The 12,924-nt window shown below is 41.0% G+C and overlaps 1 protein-coding gene across 1 annotated transcript in view; it reads left to right on the top strand.

Moving 5' to 3' along the window:
* The window catches only part of TTLL6 (tubulin tyrosine ligase like 6), a 36,622-nt gene extending 24,266 nt beyond the window's left edge, over positions 1 to 12,356 (top strand). Inside the window, exons 10-14 of the mRNA XM_074261253.1 lie at positions 1,485 to 1,710; positions 3,903 to 4,078; positions 5,704 to 5,892; positions 10,902 to 11,058; positions 11,941 to 12,356. Of these exons, the coding sequence (XP_074117354.1) occupies positions 1,485 to 1,710; positions 3,903 to 4,078; positions 5,704 to 5,892; positions 10,902 to 11,058; positions 11,941 to 12,273 (1,081 nt within the window). The 3' untranslated portion in view covers positions 12,274 to 12,356. The remainder of the gene's footprint in view (positions 1 to 1,484; positions 1,711 to 3,902; positions 4,079 to 5,703; positions 5,893 to 10,901; positions 11,059 to 11,940) is intronic.
* Positions 12,357 to 12,924: the final 568 nt, after the last annotated feature.

The following is a 12,924-nucleotide window of genomic DNA, read 5'->3' on the forward strand; positions in this document are numbered from 1 at the left end:
AGTCATTTAGCTCTGAATGATATCCTAAAAGCTTTTGGTTAAAATTAAATACTCGATTTTACTTCTGGGGGACTTTGGACAATTATTTTAGAATCTTTTAGGTGCTTTTTTGGGCTCGCTTTTAAGTTTGGGGTTCTGTGATTTTTAAGCCCCTATATGGTGACTCAGAAATCCCTTTATAAAGAGTAATAAGAGCTGCCTTTATCTTTGTAATCCTAAAAATTTAATCAATATTCCATTCCCTGGACCTTCATTATTAAATAGAGTAGTTTTAGCTTACTTCTGTTATCAACACTGGAAATCTTGACTCCTTTTTCTAGCTTAGTAGTTAGTTTTTAATTTTTTTTCAATAGTATTTTATTTTTCCAAATATTTGTAAAGATAGTTTTCAACATTCATTTTTATAAGACTTTGTGTTTCAAATTTTTGTTCCATCTCCTTTAACCTCTCCTCTCCCCAAGACAGTAAATAATCTGATACAGGTTAAATATGTGCAATTATTTTAAATATATTTCCATAATTGTCATGTTGTTTGAGAAAAATGAGAACAAAAGGAAAAAAAAAACCATGAGAAGGAAAATAAACAAACTAAAAAGGTAAAAATGCTATTTTCTATCCTAAGTCTTAGTAGTTATTTGATCTCAACTTCTATAGCACTGTTTTCAATGTAGCTACTAGACAGTGTGATGAAATGGAAAGAGCAATGGATTTGAACCTGGAGGAATTGAATTCAAATAATGATAATGTTGGGACATCTATGTAGTGTAGTGATAGAGCACCAGGCCTGAAGTCAGGAGGACCTGAATTCAAATGTGGCCTCAGACACTTAACACTGCCCAGTTGTGTGATGCTGAGCAAGTCACTTAACCCAACTGCCTCAGCAATAAATAAATAGAAATAATAATACCTCTGTCTCTTATGACCTATATTAACCTTGAGCAAGTTATTTTTTAGGTTCCTTATTGGTAAAATGAAAGGATTAAATTAGATCTAGATCCCTTCTAAATCTAAATCCTGAAGATTCCAATGAATTTTTGCAGGGGAAGGGTTTGAAGATGGTGGGGGGATGGAATGAGGAAGAGGAGATACTGGCTCCCTCCATTTTCTCCAAACTGCAATTGCAGCAACACTCCTAGCTTTCTGATCTGGACGGATTTGGCCCTCTTTACGAAGCCTGCTGCTCCCCACTCCACATACACACACTCTGGGGCTTACCACATTGGTGCCAGATTTAGAGTGGACTTAGTTTTTCCCCCCATTGTTTTTCCCTCTATGGTAGGTCAGAACTCCTGAACTCAAGCAGAATATCAAACTCAGCTTCCTCCAATAATACCATCATGTAGTGCTTTTGTTTTTCAGTTTCCAAGATCTTTCAATCTTGACACAGCACTGAAAACCTCTGGGGACCCAAAGGTTTAGCCCTTCTCCCTTTTTTTTTTTTTTTTTTTTTTTTTTTTTTTAACATTTTAACATTCGTTTTGTAGAAAGCTCTCCACCTTCAATGCCCACATGGACAAACTTGGCTGTGACACGGTGAAGATGTGGAAAGATATTGAAGATATAATCATCAAGACCTTGATTACTGCTCACCCTATAATTAAACACAACTATCATACCTGCTTCCCCAACCACATCATGAATAGTGCCTGCTTTGAAATTTTGGGCTTTGATATTCTGCTGGATAGAAAACTTAAACCCTGGCTTCTGGAGGTAATCCGATTCATCAGATTTTAAATAAGCACCTTGGTAAGAGATGGACAGGGAATATGTGTCCCTTGTCCACTTCTATTCAAGTCATTCTTTGGTTTCCCCTCTTTTTCACTCAAGCTTTTCTCTCAAGCTCCCTAGTGCCTTATCCCTCAGGGCCAAGTGAGTGTGACCAGCACGGGAAGTGACCAGCAGAGGGGGACAGACTTCAGGGAATTATACATTTCTCAAGTCCACCCTGATCTGGAAATTCAAACCCAGTTCCTGGTTTGTGAAAATACTGGAGTCCCAGAGGTAACCCCACCTCTCCGTACAAAGGAGGCTCCTGAGAAGGGATATCCTTGATTGGGATCAGTCAAAGACAAGAAAAGAAAAGAGATAAAGCTGTTTTTATCTCCTTTTCCTTTCTCTTTACTTAGCCAGTCTCTTCTTTCCCATAGTCCTTTATTTTATATTTTGAAACTACTCAGTCCCATTGTTTTCTCTATCACTCCTAACTGCTGGTGTAAGATGCAGGTGCTTTCTTTTAGGGTCAGTTCTCTTTTTTTAATTTATTTTTTTATTTTCAAAACATATGCATGGATAATTTTCAACATTGACCCTTGCATAGCCTCCTGTTCCAAATTTAATTTATTTTTTTATTTTCAAAACATATGCATGGATAATTTTCAACATTGACCCTTGCATAGCCTCCTGTTCCAAATTTTCCCCTCCTGCCCTCCATCCCCTGTCCTAGTTGGCAAGCAACCCAACATATATTATATATGTTAAAATATGTTAAATCCAATATGTGTAAACATATTTATACAATTCCCTTGCTGCACCAGAAAAATCAGATCAAAAAGAAAAGAAAAGTAAGAAAACAAAGTGAACTATAACAAAAAGAGTGAGAATGTTATGTTGTGATAGGGTCAGTTTTCTTTTGGATTGACTTGATTTGGAAGAAGAGGAGAATGAGAATTAAGGTGATTTTCTTCCCTATTTCCCTCCCTTTTTTGGTACTCCTTGACCCACCTCACACACACACACACACACACACACACACACACACACACACACACACACACACACACACACACACCTTCTTAGTGGATAGAATGCTGGGCATGGAGTGAGGAAGATCTGATTTCAAATCTTGCCCCCAGACAGCTATTAATGAAATGATCCTGGCCAAGTTAAACAGTTTCCCCATCTGTAAAATGGGGATAATAATAACACTTATTTCCCAGAGTTTTCGTGAAAATCAAATTAAATTACATATGTAAAGCACTTTGCACAGTACCTAACACATAGTAAGGGCTATACAAATATCAGTGTGGGATTTATTATTTACTAATCCTCTCTATCTACACACTCTCAAAAAAGATCTGAAATAGAAAGTGAGTTAAAGAGCATTTCACAACTTGTTTTCATCCACTCAGAGTAAAATGAAACAAAAACCACCAGAATTGTCTCTTCCTTATTCTAAATTCTTTTCTCACATACTTTTCTTTCCTTTTGCCCTTCAACAGCCTCCTCTTAAGACCCCAGGATATTCCTTGGTGAAAGGGAGTATGGCTTAATGGGAAGTAGTTCTAGACATGGAGTTAAGAGATATGCAGGTCTGAATCCCAGTTCTGACACATAGCTTGTGGGAGCATGGGCAAGTCAGTTAACTTTTCTGAATCTCACTTTCCCCGTCTTGAAAATGGAAGATTGATATGTAAATGTGAGTCATTGCCCAGTATGCTTGCACATCCCAGTAATCCCAGCTACCGTCAAATCTTTTGAGTTTGGGACTTTCTGAGCTGCTATAAAACTGAACCTGATGAGATGGCTGCACTAAGTCTGGCATAGCCACAAAAGGAGTGGTGGGAACTTGTCCATCAGGTTGCCTTGGGGAGAGGTAGACCAGCCCAGTATAGAAAGAGTCATCACAAGTGGAATTGGCTCACAACTAACCCTTATATTTCTAGCTGAGGTAATACGAGTGAGCTGGTGGTCTTTAGAAACAAGTGAGTTCTTCTTGGATGGAGGGTCCCATTAATTTATACTCTTAGGAAAGCTGAGGTAATATGGGGGAGGTGGTAGTCTCTTAAAACAAATGAGTTGTTCTTAGATGGAGAGACCCATTAATTTCTACTCTTAGGAATTGTTCCCCTTTCCAATCTGGTAACTTAACCCCCCAAGCCACCATCTTGGTTAATCACTCTCAGGTTAATCACTCTCCAAGCTTCTCCACTGATTCCCGGTTAGACAAAGAAGTAAAAGACAGTCTGCTATATGACACCCTGGTCCTGATCAACCTGGGAGCCTGTGAGAAGAAGAAAGTCCTGGAGGAAGCGAAGCGCAGGGCAAGGTTTCTGCAGGATTTCCGTTCCAAGGAGATCAGGTGTGCCCTCATCAAGAGGAAGAGTGAAATGACCTCGATGCTCCTTCCCTCCTCTCTCCCAGGCCCTCTTTGTGCTTGGCTAGGCCTCAGTGCCATGCTCCTTCTGCACCCATGGGTCCCAGGGCTGCCTGCTTGGGCAACCTGCTAAATCTTTTCCTTCCTGCCCCACTTATTCTCCCTGCTTTTCACTCTGTCACATTCATTTTCTTATCTGCTTTCCTTTCTTTGCTCTGAAATTAGTCTAATGACCCTGATAAATTGATCAGGTGCTGATGTCTTAGTGTTACTTCTCCCATTTTTATGTTTTAATTACAGTCTTCTGGAATCACAGTTCCCAATGGTAGACCACACACTAATGTGTTAATGTGTAGACCACAAGACCCAGTGGAAGGCAATTGGGTAGACCCCCCCCCCAAAAAAGGAGGGGCCTTTTAGCATCTCTCAAATGATAGCACTTGGGCAGCCCTGAATTGTCCCTTTGAAGGCTGGATTACTTTAATTTCTTGAAAAGGAGACCTTTTGGGGCAGCCAGGGGGCACAGGGGAAAGAGACCCAGTTCTGAAGTCAGGAAGGACCCAAGTTCAAATTTGCCCTCAGACACTTAACTCTTCCTAGCTGTGTGACCCTGGGCAAGTCATTTAACCCCAATTGCCCCATCAAAAGAAAAGACCTTTTTAGAATTTTTTTTTGAGTGAGGGAGATGGGGCATCAAGATGCTGAAATGGCTAGAGCATGAGCCCTGTAGTCACAATGACCTGAGTTCAAATCTGATCTTAGATACTTGACACTTATTAGCTATGTGGGCTTAGACTTAATCCTCATTACCCCTTCCCCCAAAAAAGAATTGGTTGGGGGGCGGGAGATAAAAATAAAAATAATTTTAATTTTGTTTCTGGTTTGGCTGCATATTCAGCTCACTGAATATATCATTAGGCCTTGATTTCACTGCTTTGAAAAAGAGCAAGAAGCCTTTTAACATAGAAACAAGTTACAGAATATTAGAGCTAGAGGAAATGACTCGAGAACTTTTCACTCAAACCCCTTTTTATAGATGAGGGACTCGAGGAATGGGGAACTTGACCACCAAAGTCATATTCTGAATTAGGGGTAGGGACATGTCTTAACATCTACGGCTTTTGAATTTCGGTTCTTTCACTCCTCTCCATCAGACCTTTACCTTCTCAAGGAGACTCTGAGGAAAAAAAGATTATTGTGTGAATTTTGGTTCTTTCACTCCTCTGGGTCTGACCTTTTCCTTCTCAGGGAGATTCTGAGGAAAAAGACTATTGTGTTTATAAAAGCATGTCAAACTCCTTGGAGACCTTGAATTCAGGTAAACACAAATTGTTCCTTGAGATTGTTTCTCTTTGGGAGGGGAATGATTCCTCATCTCATCAGAACTAAACCCAGGAAGGTATGAAACCCTTTAAGCTCCTTCTATCTTACTACATTTGAAAGGACATCTCCATTGGTAGTAATGATCATGGAGGGGATCATAAGTGAGGTCTGAATTGGAGGTGGGAGAACTGGGTGAAGGGACTTCCTTTAGCTGACCTAATACCCCAATTGAATTGAGTCTCATTCAGAGAAAAGTTGTTGTAATCCCATGTCTCTGCTTCTTTTAGGATTGAAGAATTAAAGAATTATCAGGCTATGTGGCTGGAGAAAATAGAGCGTTATGAGAAGGAAAAAAGTGGTGGCTTCCGGAGGATTTATCCAGAGTTTGGGTTTGAAAAATATCAGAAATATTTTCATCACAGCAATTCACTCTTTCAAAACACGGCGGCCTCCAGAGCCCGGGAAGTGCATGCCCGGTACGAAAAGGAAAGCCAGGGCCATCAGAGGGTGGGCAAGGCCTTGGGTTTGGCTCTTGAGATTGTCACCAGTGTCTTCTGTGTCCATAAACTATTCTTTGACTTTAGAAGGCCTGGTGTAGCCATAGTTTTCCCACCATTAAAGTTGCTTGAAGAAATTTGAAGAAGGGGATACCCTTATCCCATAGGCTACCCATAAAGATTGAAAAGTATAAAATCTCAAGTTATCAAATAGGTGGGTTCTTGTTTGTGGGCACTCACTTAACCCGGATGGACAGCAATGCTGACTTGGTTCTGGATCAATGTGTTGTTTGACAAACAGGCAGGAGTGTCTGCTGCTGGACATCTGTGTCCTTTGGGTTCCCATATTGTCTTCTCACTGTATGAAATTAGGGATAGGGGGTTTGGGGAAGACTAAATAACTTCTGCTATAGATTTCTAGATTTCAATGCTAATTGCCTAGAACCAGTTGTTGAGAATTATTGGGTTGCTCTGAGAAAAGAGGGGTGAAAACTAGGTACCCCTTCCCCCACATCTAGGTAAAAACCCATCTTAAGCTGAAGGAGCCCTAGGTCAAGACCCTTATCATCCCTTACTAGTTGCTACCACCAAGACCATTTGTCATTATCTATTGTTAATAAGGATTTTCTTCAGTTTTCTCCTTTAGTATTCAATACTTCTAGCATCCTCATTCACCCTATCTCCTTCCTTCTGGTCTCAGAGGAGAGAATAAGTATGTTCCTTGATAGATCAATTCTTCTACCTGCACCCTTGGTTTCATCATATCCCACCTACTCCAGTATTATTCTCTCCTTTTTTCTTCCCCTTTTTGATTTTTGGATACAGATCTGTGATTTTACAGATGTAGGGAGCTCCTGGTGGGGAGATTTCTTTTATCAAGAAAGATCAACTGTTTTGAAATGTACAGTCTTAAAAAGTTAATCCTATGGGGCCCTGAGAGATTGAGTGGTTTTTGCCCATAAATCTTTTTAATCTTCCCCTCTTCATTGGTTCCTTCCCATACCTACTTACTAACATCCTTGTCTTCTCATTTCTAAATTTAAAAAACCTTTTCTTAACTCGTTTAACTCTGTGCTATCCAGCTACTGTCCTATATTTCCAAATGTTTTCCCTTAATCCTTTCCACTCCATACCCTACTCTAACCTCCCCCTGTTAAAACTGTTCTCTTGGTCAGATCTCCAAGGATCAACAAATCCAGTGAAATTTTTTTCAGACCCCATCCTACCAGATTTCTTTGTATTTTTTTAACCCTATTGTCTGTTTTCCTTCTACATACTCATCTTAATCAGCCTCATTGATACCAAATTCTTCCATTTTCTTAATTTTCTAATCACTTCTTATTTTCTTTCCTATGTCATAATATTCTCCTATTTTTTTTCTTTTTCTCTTCTCCCTTTCTCATTCCTTCTCTCTTCTTTCTTCACCTCCTCTCTTTTCTTCTCCTTCCTCTTCCTTTTCTCTTCTTTTTTAGTAATTGCATCCATTTCCATGGGTTCAACTCTCACTTCAATGAAAATGCCTACTAAATCAGTATCTCCTACCCTCAGCTCCTTTCTGAGCTCCAATTAATTTTTTTTAGGTTCAACTCTTAAACTTTGCTTAGTGGAGACCTTTCCTGGTCTTTCTCCCTTTACCTTCTGATAATTACCCTTCATTTATGCTGTGTATATGTATTTTGTGTGTGCATAAGAGATTTGCATGCTATCTCCCCATTAGAATAGAAGCTCCCTGTAGTCAGGGATTATATTATTGCCTTTCTTTGCATCCTCATGCTTAGCACATAGTAAGACTTTAACAAATACTTATTGACTGACAAAACTCAAATCTTTATTTAGAATATTCTTACCTGGATCTGAAGAGCATAAGATTATTTCTATAGGACATTGCTACTTGAATAGCCCATTAGCACCTTAAATTCAAAATAATTAACTGAGTTCTTTTTTTTTTCTTCCATAATCTGTTATCCTCTCTGACTTCAATATTTCTATTAGTGGCATCACACACACTATTTCTTTATTCTATTTCCTCTTGTCTATCAATTTAGAGATTTCTCTCCATCCCCTTCATGTTTCCTATCCATTCAACTATTTAGTATGGTAGAATCCAATTCTACAGGATTTATTTCTTCCCTTTTGTCTTTTCCCACTCTCACTCTCACTAATTCATACCCACCTTTTTACCCAGTTTGGACAATTACAATAATCTCCTACTAGAACTTTTCTGATTCATTTCAACAAATGTTCATTAAACAAACATGTTTGAATACAAAAACAAAAACAAAAGTACCTGCCTTCCAGCAGCTTAAACTCTACAAGAGGCAAATGCCATATATCTTGGAAGTAATGTCAGCTAACTTTGAGAGGGTGAGATTTTGACAACTGGGAAGATCAGGGAAGGTCTTCTCTAGGAGATGCTTTGAATGAAACCAGGGATTTCCTGAGATAGAGGTAAGGAGGGAGGACATTCTAGGGGGAATGACCTGCTGGAAGACATGGCTAGTTTGACTGCAACAGACTTTATGTATGACTGAAAAGGTAGGTGAAAGTCATTGTGGAAGCCTTTACTTTCCAAAAATTCTCATTTTGTACTTTATCCTAGAAGCAATGGGACAGAAAGATGGAGGTGTGACGTGATCAGATTTCTGTTTTAGGAATATCAACTTGGCAGCTGTGTGGAGGAAAGACTGGAGAGAAGAGAAACTGGAAATAGGGAGACCATTGCAATGGTCTAAGCCCTTTCCGATTCCTGCCCACCTCCCTCTCCCACTCCCCTTCAAATGGTTAAAGTTCTTTTCCTTTTGAAATGTTTTATTGTTTTGCATTACTTTTGCAGCTAGGTGGCATAGTGGACAGAGTGCCGGACTTGAAGTTAGGAAGACCATAGTTCAAATCCAGCCTCGGACACTTAGAGCTGTGTGATCTTGGGCAAGTCATTTCATTTCTCCTGGCCTCAGTTTCCTCATCTGTAAAATGGGGGTAATAGTAGCACATATTTCACACGGCTGTTGTGAGAATCATAACATGAGGAAAGGTCTATATGAATAATAGCTCTTCTTATCCACAGACAACCCTGGTATAGTAGGTTGAGAGCAGGCCAGGGAGCCAAGGTGGCCCCAAGTTCTAAACTGCCCCTTGATGCACACTGGCTGTGTCACCCTGCTCAAGTTATGTAATCTCTTGATTTTATAGGCAACTTTTAAGATTGTAAATTCCAAAAAAGGCACCTATCTGCCTTGCTAGAGAGAACTTCATCTGAGAGTTTACTAAGTCAAGTCAGCAAACTTTTGTTAAGCCTCTATTCTGGACCAGGTACTTTGCTAAAGTGATTTTAGTACAAAGAAAGGCACCAAAGCAGATCCCCCTCTCTGGGAGCTCAAAAGACTAATGGACTGGGAGGGGGAGAATAATATTCAAAGAACTATGTGCAAACAAGTTATAGACAGAATAAGATGGAGATTATCCATAGAGAGAAGGCACTAATACCACAGGTTTTCTTCTGGTCCCTGCTTTATAGAAGTGTGTACTTGTTATACATCCTTTTCTCCCCTCATGAAGTACAAAGTTAGGGTAGATGTTGTGTAATCAGGAGAACGGTCACAAATGTACAAGGTGCTACGGTGGAAGACCCCATGAGTTTGAACAATCGTTTAGCCATAGGGAGTGAGAGAAAAAGAAAAGTCTTACATGCAAGTGGGGATGCAAAGAAAGGCAAAACAAATTCCCTGCCCTCGAGAAGCTCACAAACCAATGAGACAGAAAGCAAAGAGAAGTATACAAGTGAGATACAAATAGGAAATGACAGAGGAAAGGCACTAAAATTAAGGGTGAATTAAGGGAAGAAATTCCTATGGAAGGTAGGATTTTAGTTGTGACTTGAAGGAAGCCTGTGAATCAAGTATAATTTAAAGATGAGAACTTGGGTGGCTGGGAGGATGAAGGTGCCCTCAACGAACAATGAGACACGATCCCTTCATCAATCTATTCTTCAGATTGTTTTCAGATTATTTTTATGTATACATCTGGTCATGTCATTCATCTACTCAAAACGTCTCTCATCAAGTAATATCTCATTAAATAAGACAGGAATCCTTTGTCTGGTATTCAAAGCCATCTTCGATCTTAAATGTTTGCACCCTGCCTTTCCAGCCTTGTTTTCTATTACTATATATACCCACATCAACTCTGCATTCCTGACAAACTAAGTTTATTCTCTGTCTTTTGAGTGTGCCATATACTTTTTTCCTATTCCTTTTTACCCTATTCCCTATTCTTGTACTATGCTCCCATTTTCTCTTATCCTTTAAAATCCAACTCAAGTTGAACTGATGTTACCTCCACAATGTTACCTATTTAATTACTGGTCCCTGCACCATGGGCACTCCTCCCACCTTCTCCCTTTCCCCTAGCTCTTCAACCCACCTAGTCAGGAATAACCTCCCTTTGGATCTCAAATAATAATCTGTATCTCTTTGGTGAATTTTTCAGAGTTGTAACTGGGACAAGTTCACCGGGAATTTGTCTCAGGCTGACACTATGGTGGTTGTGGGGTTGCCTCTTATATCTATCCAGATACTATCTTTTCTGTGTCTAACCTATGCCCCTGAGCATAGACAGGTGGTGGCATGCGGTCAAGGATTAGCAGAGATCAGGGGAGAAGGAGGGGTGAGAATGGGTTGTCCCCTTTCTGGGTGTGACTGTGTACAATTCGATTTGTCTCCTGGGGCCTCTGTGGACCACTGCCTCCCATCCTGCCCTTCACCCCCATAACTGAATTTAACCCAAGTGTCAGAATTCCTAGTGGTGGCTCTGGTACTTAGCATGAATTATTGTTACCGCTATCTATGTTATATATCTTATCCTTTCCTAGACTGCCAACTTTATAAGGGCAGGTCCCCTTGTCTTATCTAAACTTTGTATTTTCCCCAGCAGCTAGCACAGTACTCTGTTATTGTTGTAACAAATTTGTTGAATTGGATTGAATTGACTAGGCAGCAGATCCAGGAATTACGGCTGAAGCAGGAGAAGAAAGCCTTCTATTCGAAGGAGAAGAAGACCGAACTTCAGGGTGAATCAGCAGGCGATGTGACCAGGGTGTCTCTACCAAAGGAGACAAAACAAAGAGCTCCCGTGCACAGCGCCAGACAAGTAAATGCCGATGGTCGGGAAAATCGGAAATATCCAGTACACCTCCCTGCCCTGCCTTTGGGGGTGGAGGGGCTGATCAAGAAGACCACGGACCAGGGTCCAAGCACGCTGAAAGTGTTGGGCTGAGAAGAGGGCTGAGAGCCGCAATGGGGTGGGGGGCTGGAGAGGCACAGGGTTCCCCCTTGTCCTTTTCCTGGCCAAACAGTAAAGAATGCTGCGCAGGTCCTGTCTTGTACACCTTCCTTTCTGCCTTCAATAAGGTGTCTAGAAAGGCCACAGGACTGTACTGCTGCCCACCCCTCCAGAAAAGTCATGGGGGGGGGGGGTGGGAGGGGCTGATTCCAAGACTACCTTGACCCCACACTCCTAGTTCTCCCTCTAGGAGAGGATGATTTCTCTGTTAGACCCAGCAAATTATCCTGCTACCAGACAACTGGGCAAAACTTCTGAGATGTGGAAATTTCAAGGGATTCTGGTGATTTCGTGAAGGACATAACTTAGGGATGACTGTCTTCTGCTCTTTCTTTTGGTCCCCCCCCCATCTGGAAAAAGCATGGCACTCTTCCCCTCTTCCCAGCCTAGTCTTACCTTGTCTCACCTAAGTCTTGAGTTTCCCTTCCAAATCCCATTTTACCCATTCCCCTTATACATTACACCTTCCTCCTTTGTACATGAGTGCAAAGATACAGATGATTATTATTTTTTTTTATTTTGCCTACTATCTCAAAACTCTAGGTTTGGTACTATATGAGAGAGGCTTTTATAATGGGCCCTTCCCCCCAACCCCCCACAACCTCAGCACCCTCTTATGCAAATGACTTAACAGGGATAAGAGGTAGATTCACCAAGTACCATGCATATATTTGGTTTGCTCCTTCTCAGCTCTCCACTTCCTCCATGTTGATGCCCTCTCCATCATCCATCTTGGTCTCAAAGTCAAAGCTGAAGCTAAAGAAAAATGAGTCTCTGAAATGCATAGAACCTTTCAACTTCTTTGAGGAGATCCCCAAGCAAAAGGTCAATGCAACCTTACCAGAGAAAGCTGGAGTGTGTCACTACAGCTCTGTGCCGGACCTCACGAAGACACACCTCGCCAGCACAGAAAAGCAGGAGCCCTGGAAACGCATCTCTGAAAAGGCTGAAGGATCCAAGTCGTTCTCTGATGTGAGCATGCTCTCAAGTGGTTCTGGGAAGGAAGGCACAGTGATGCTATAGAGTAGGATGGTGCTGGGGGCAGCTAGTGGAGAGAATGTTGGAGACAGGATGACTTCAGATGTAGCCTCAGGTACCGACTAGGACAAAACACTTAAATTCTGAGTTTCTTCATCTGTACATGGATGGAAGTACTGACTTCCCAAGACACTGGTGAGGATGAAATGAGATTATAAAATTCTTTGCAAACCTGAAAACGGTGTGTAGTAGTAATTATTGTTTATGTTAGGACCTAGCTTCAAATTGTAGTTCTACCACTTAACTATATGCAGATCCTTGACCCGGACAGGCCACTTGGGTTATGGCTGCAGCACCATCCCAGGGAGTTTCCTCCCCTGGCATCCATATCTCAAATAAGCAGGCTCCCTTCACCTTTCTCTGCCATTTGTTTTAGGTATGAAAATTACTACTTATACCTTTGCCTGGTAATCTGTAAAAGTGATTTCATCTCTCTGGGCCTCAGGAGGGGGTTAAGACTAGACGGCCCCTGTAGACCCTTCCAGATCTAAATATATGAGACACTAAATCCCAAAGCTGACATTCCTAGAGTTTGAGGCTAAGCCAAGGGAAGAGACTCCTGGATCAGTGGTCAAGTGCTCTAGTTTTTATTCCATCTTGGTGATAATGTAACATTCATTTAACTGTTTCAAGTCT

The sequence above is a fragment of the Sminthopsis crassicaudata genome, chromosome 4 (assembly GCF_048593235.1).
Source record: "Sminthopsis crassicaudata isolate SCR6 chromosome 4, ASM4859323v1, whole genome shotgun sequence".
Lineage (NCBI taxonomy): Eukaryota > Metazoa > Chordata > Mammalia > Dasyuromorphia > Dasyuridae > Sminthopsis > Sminthopsis crassicaudata.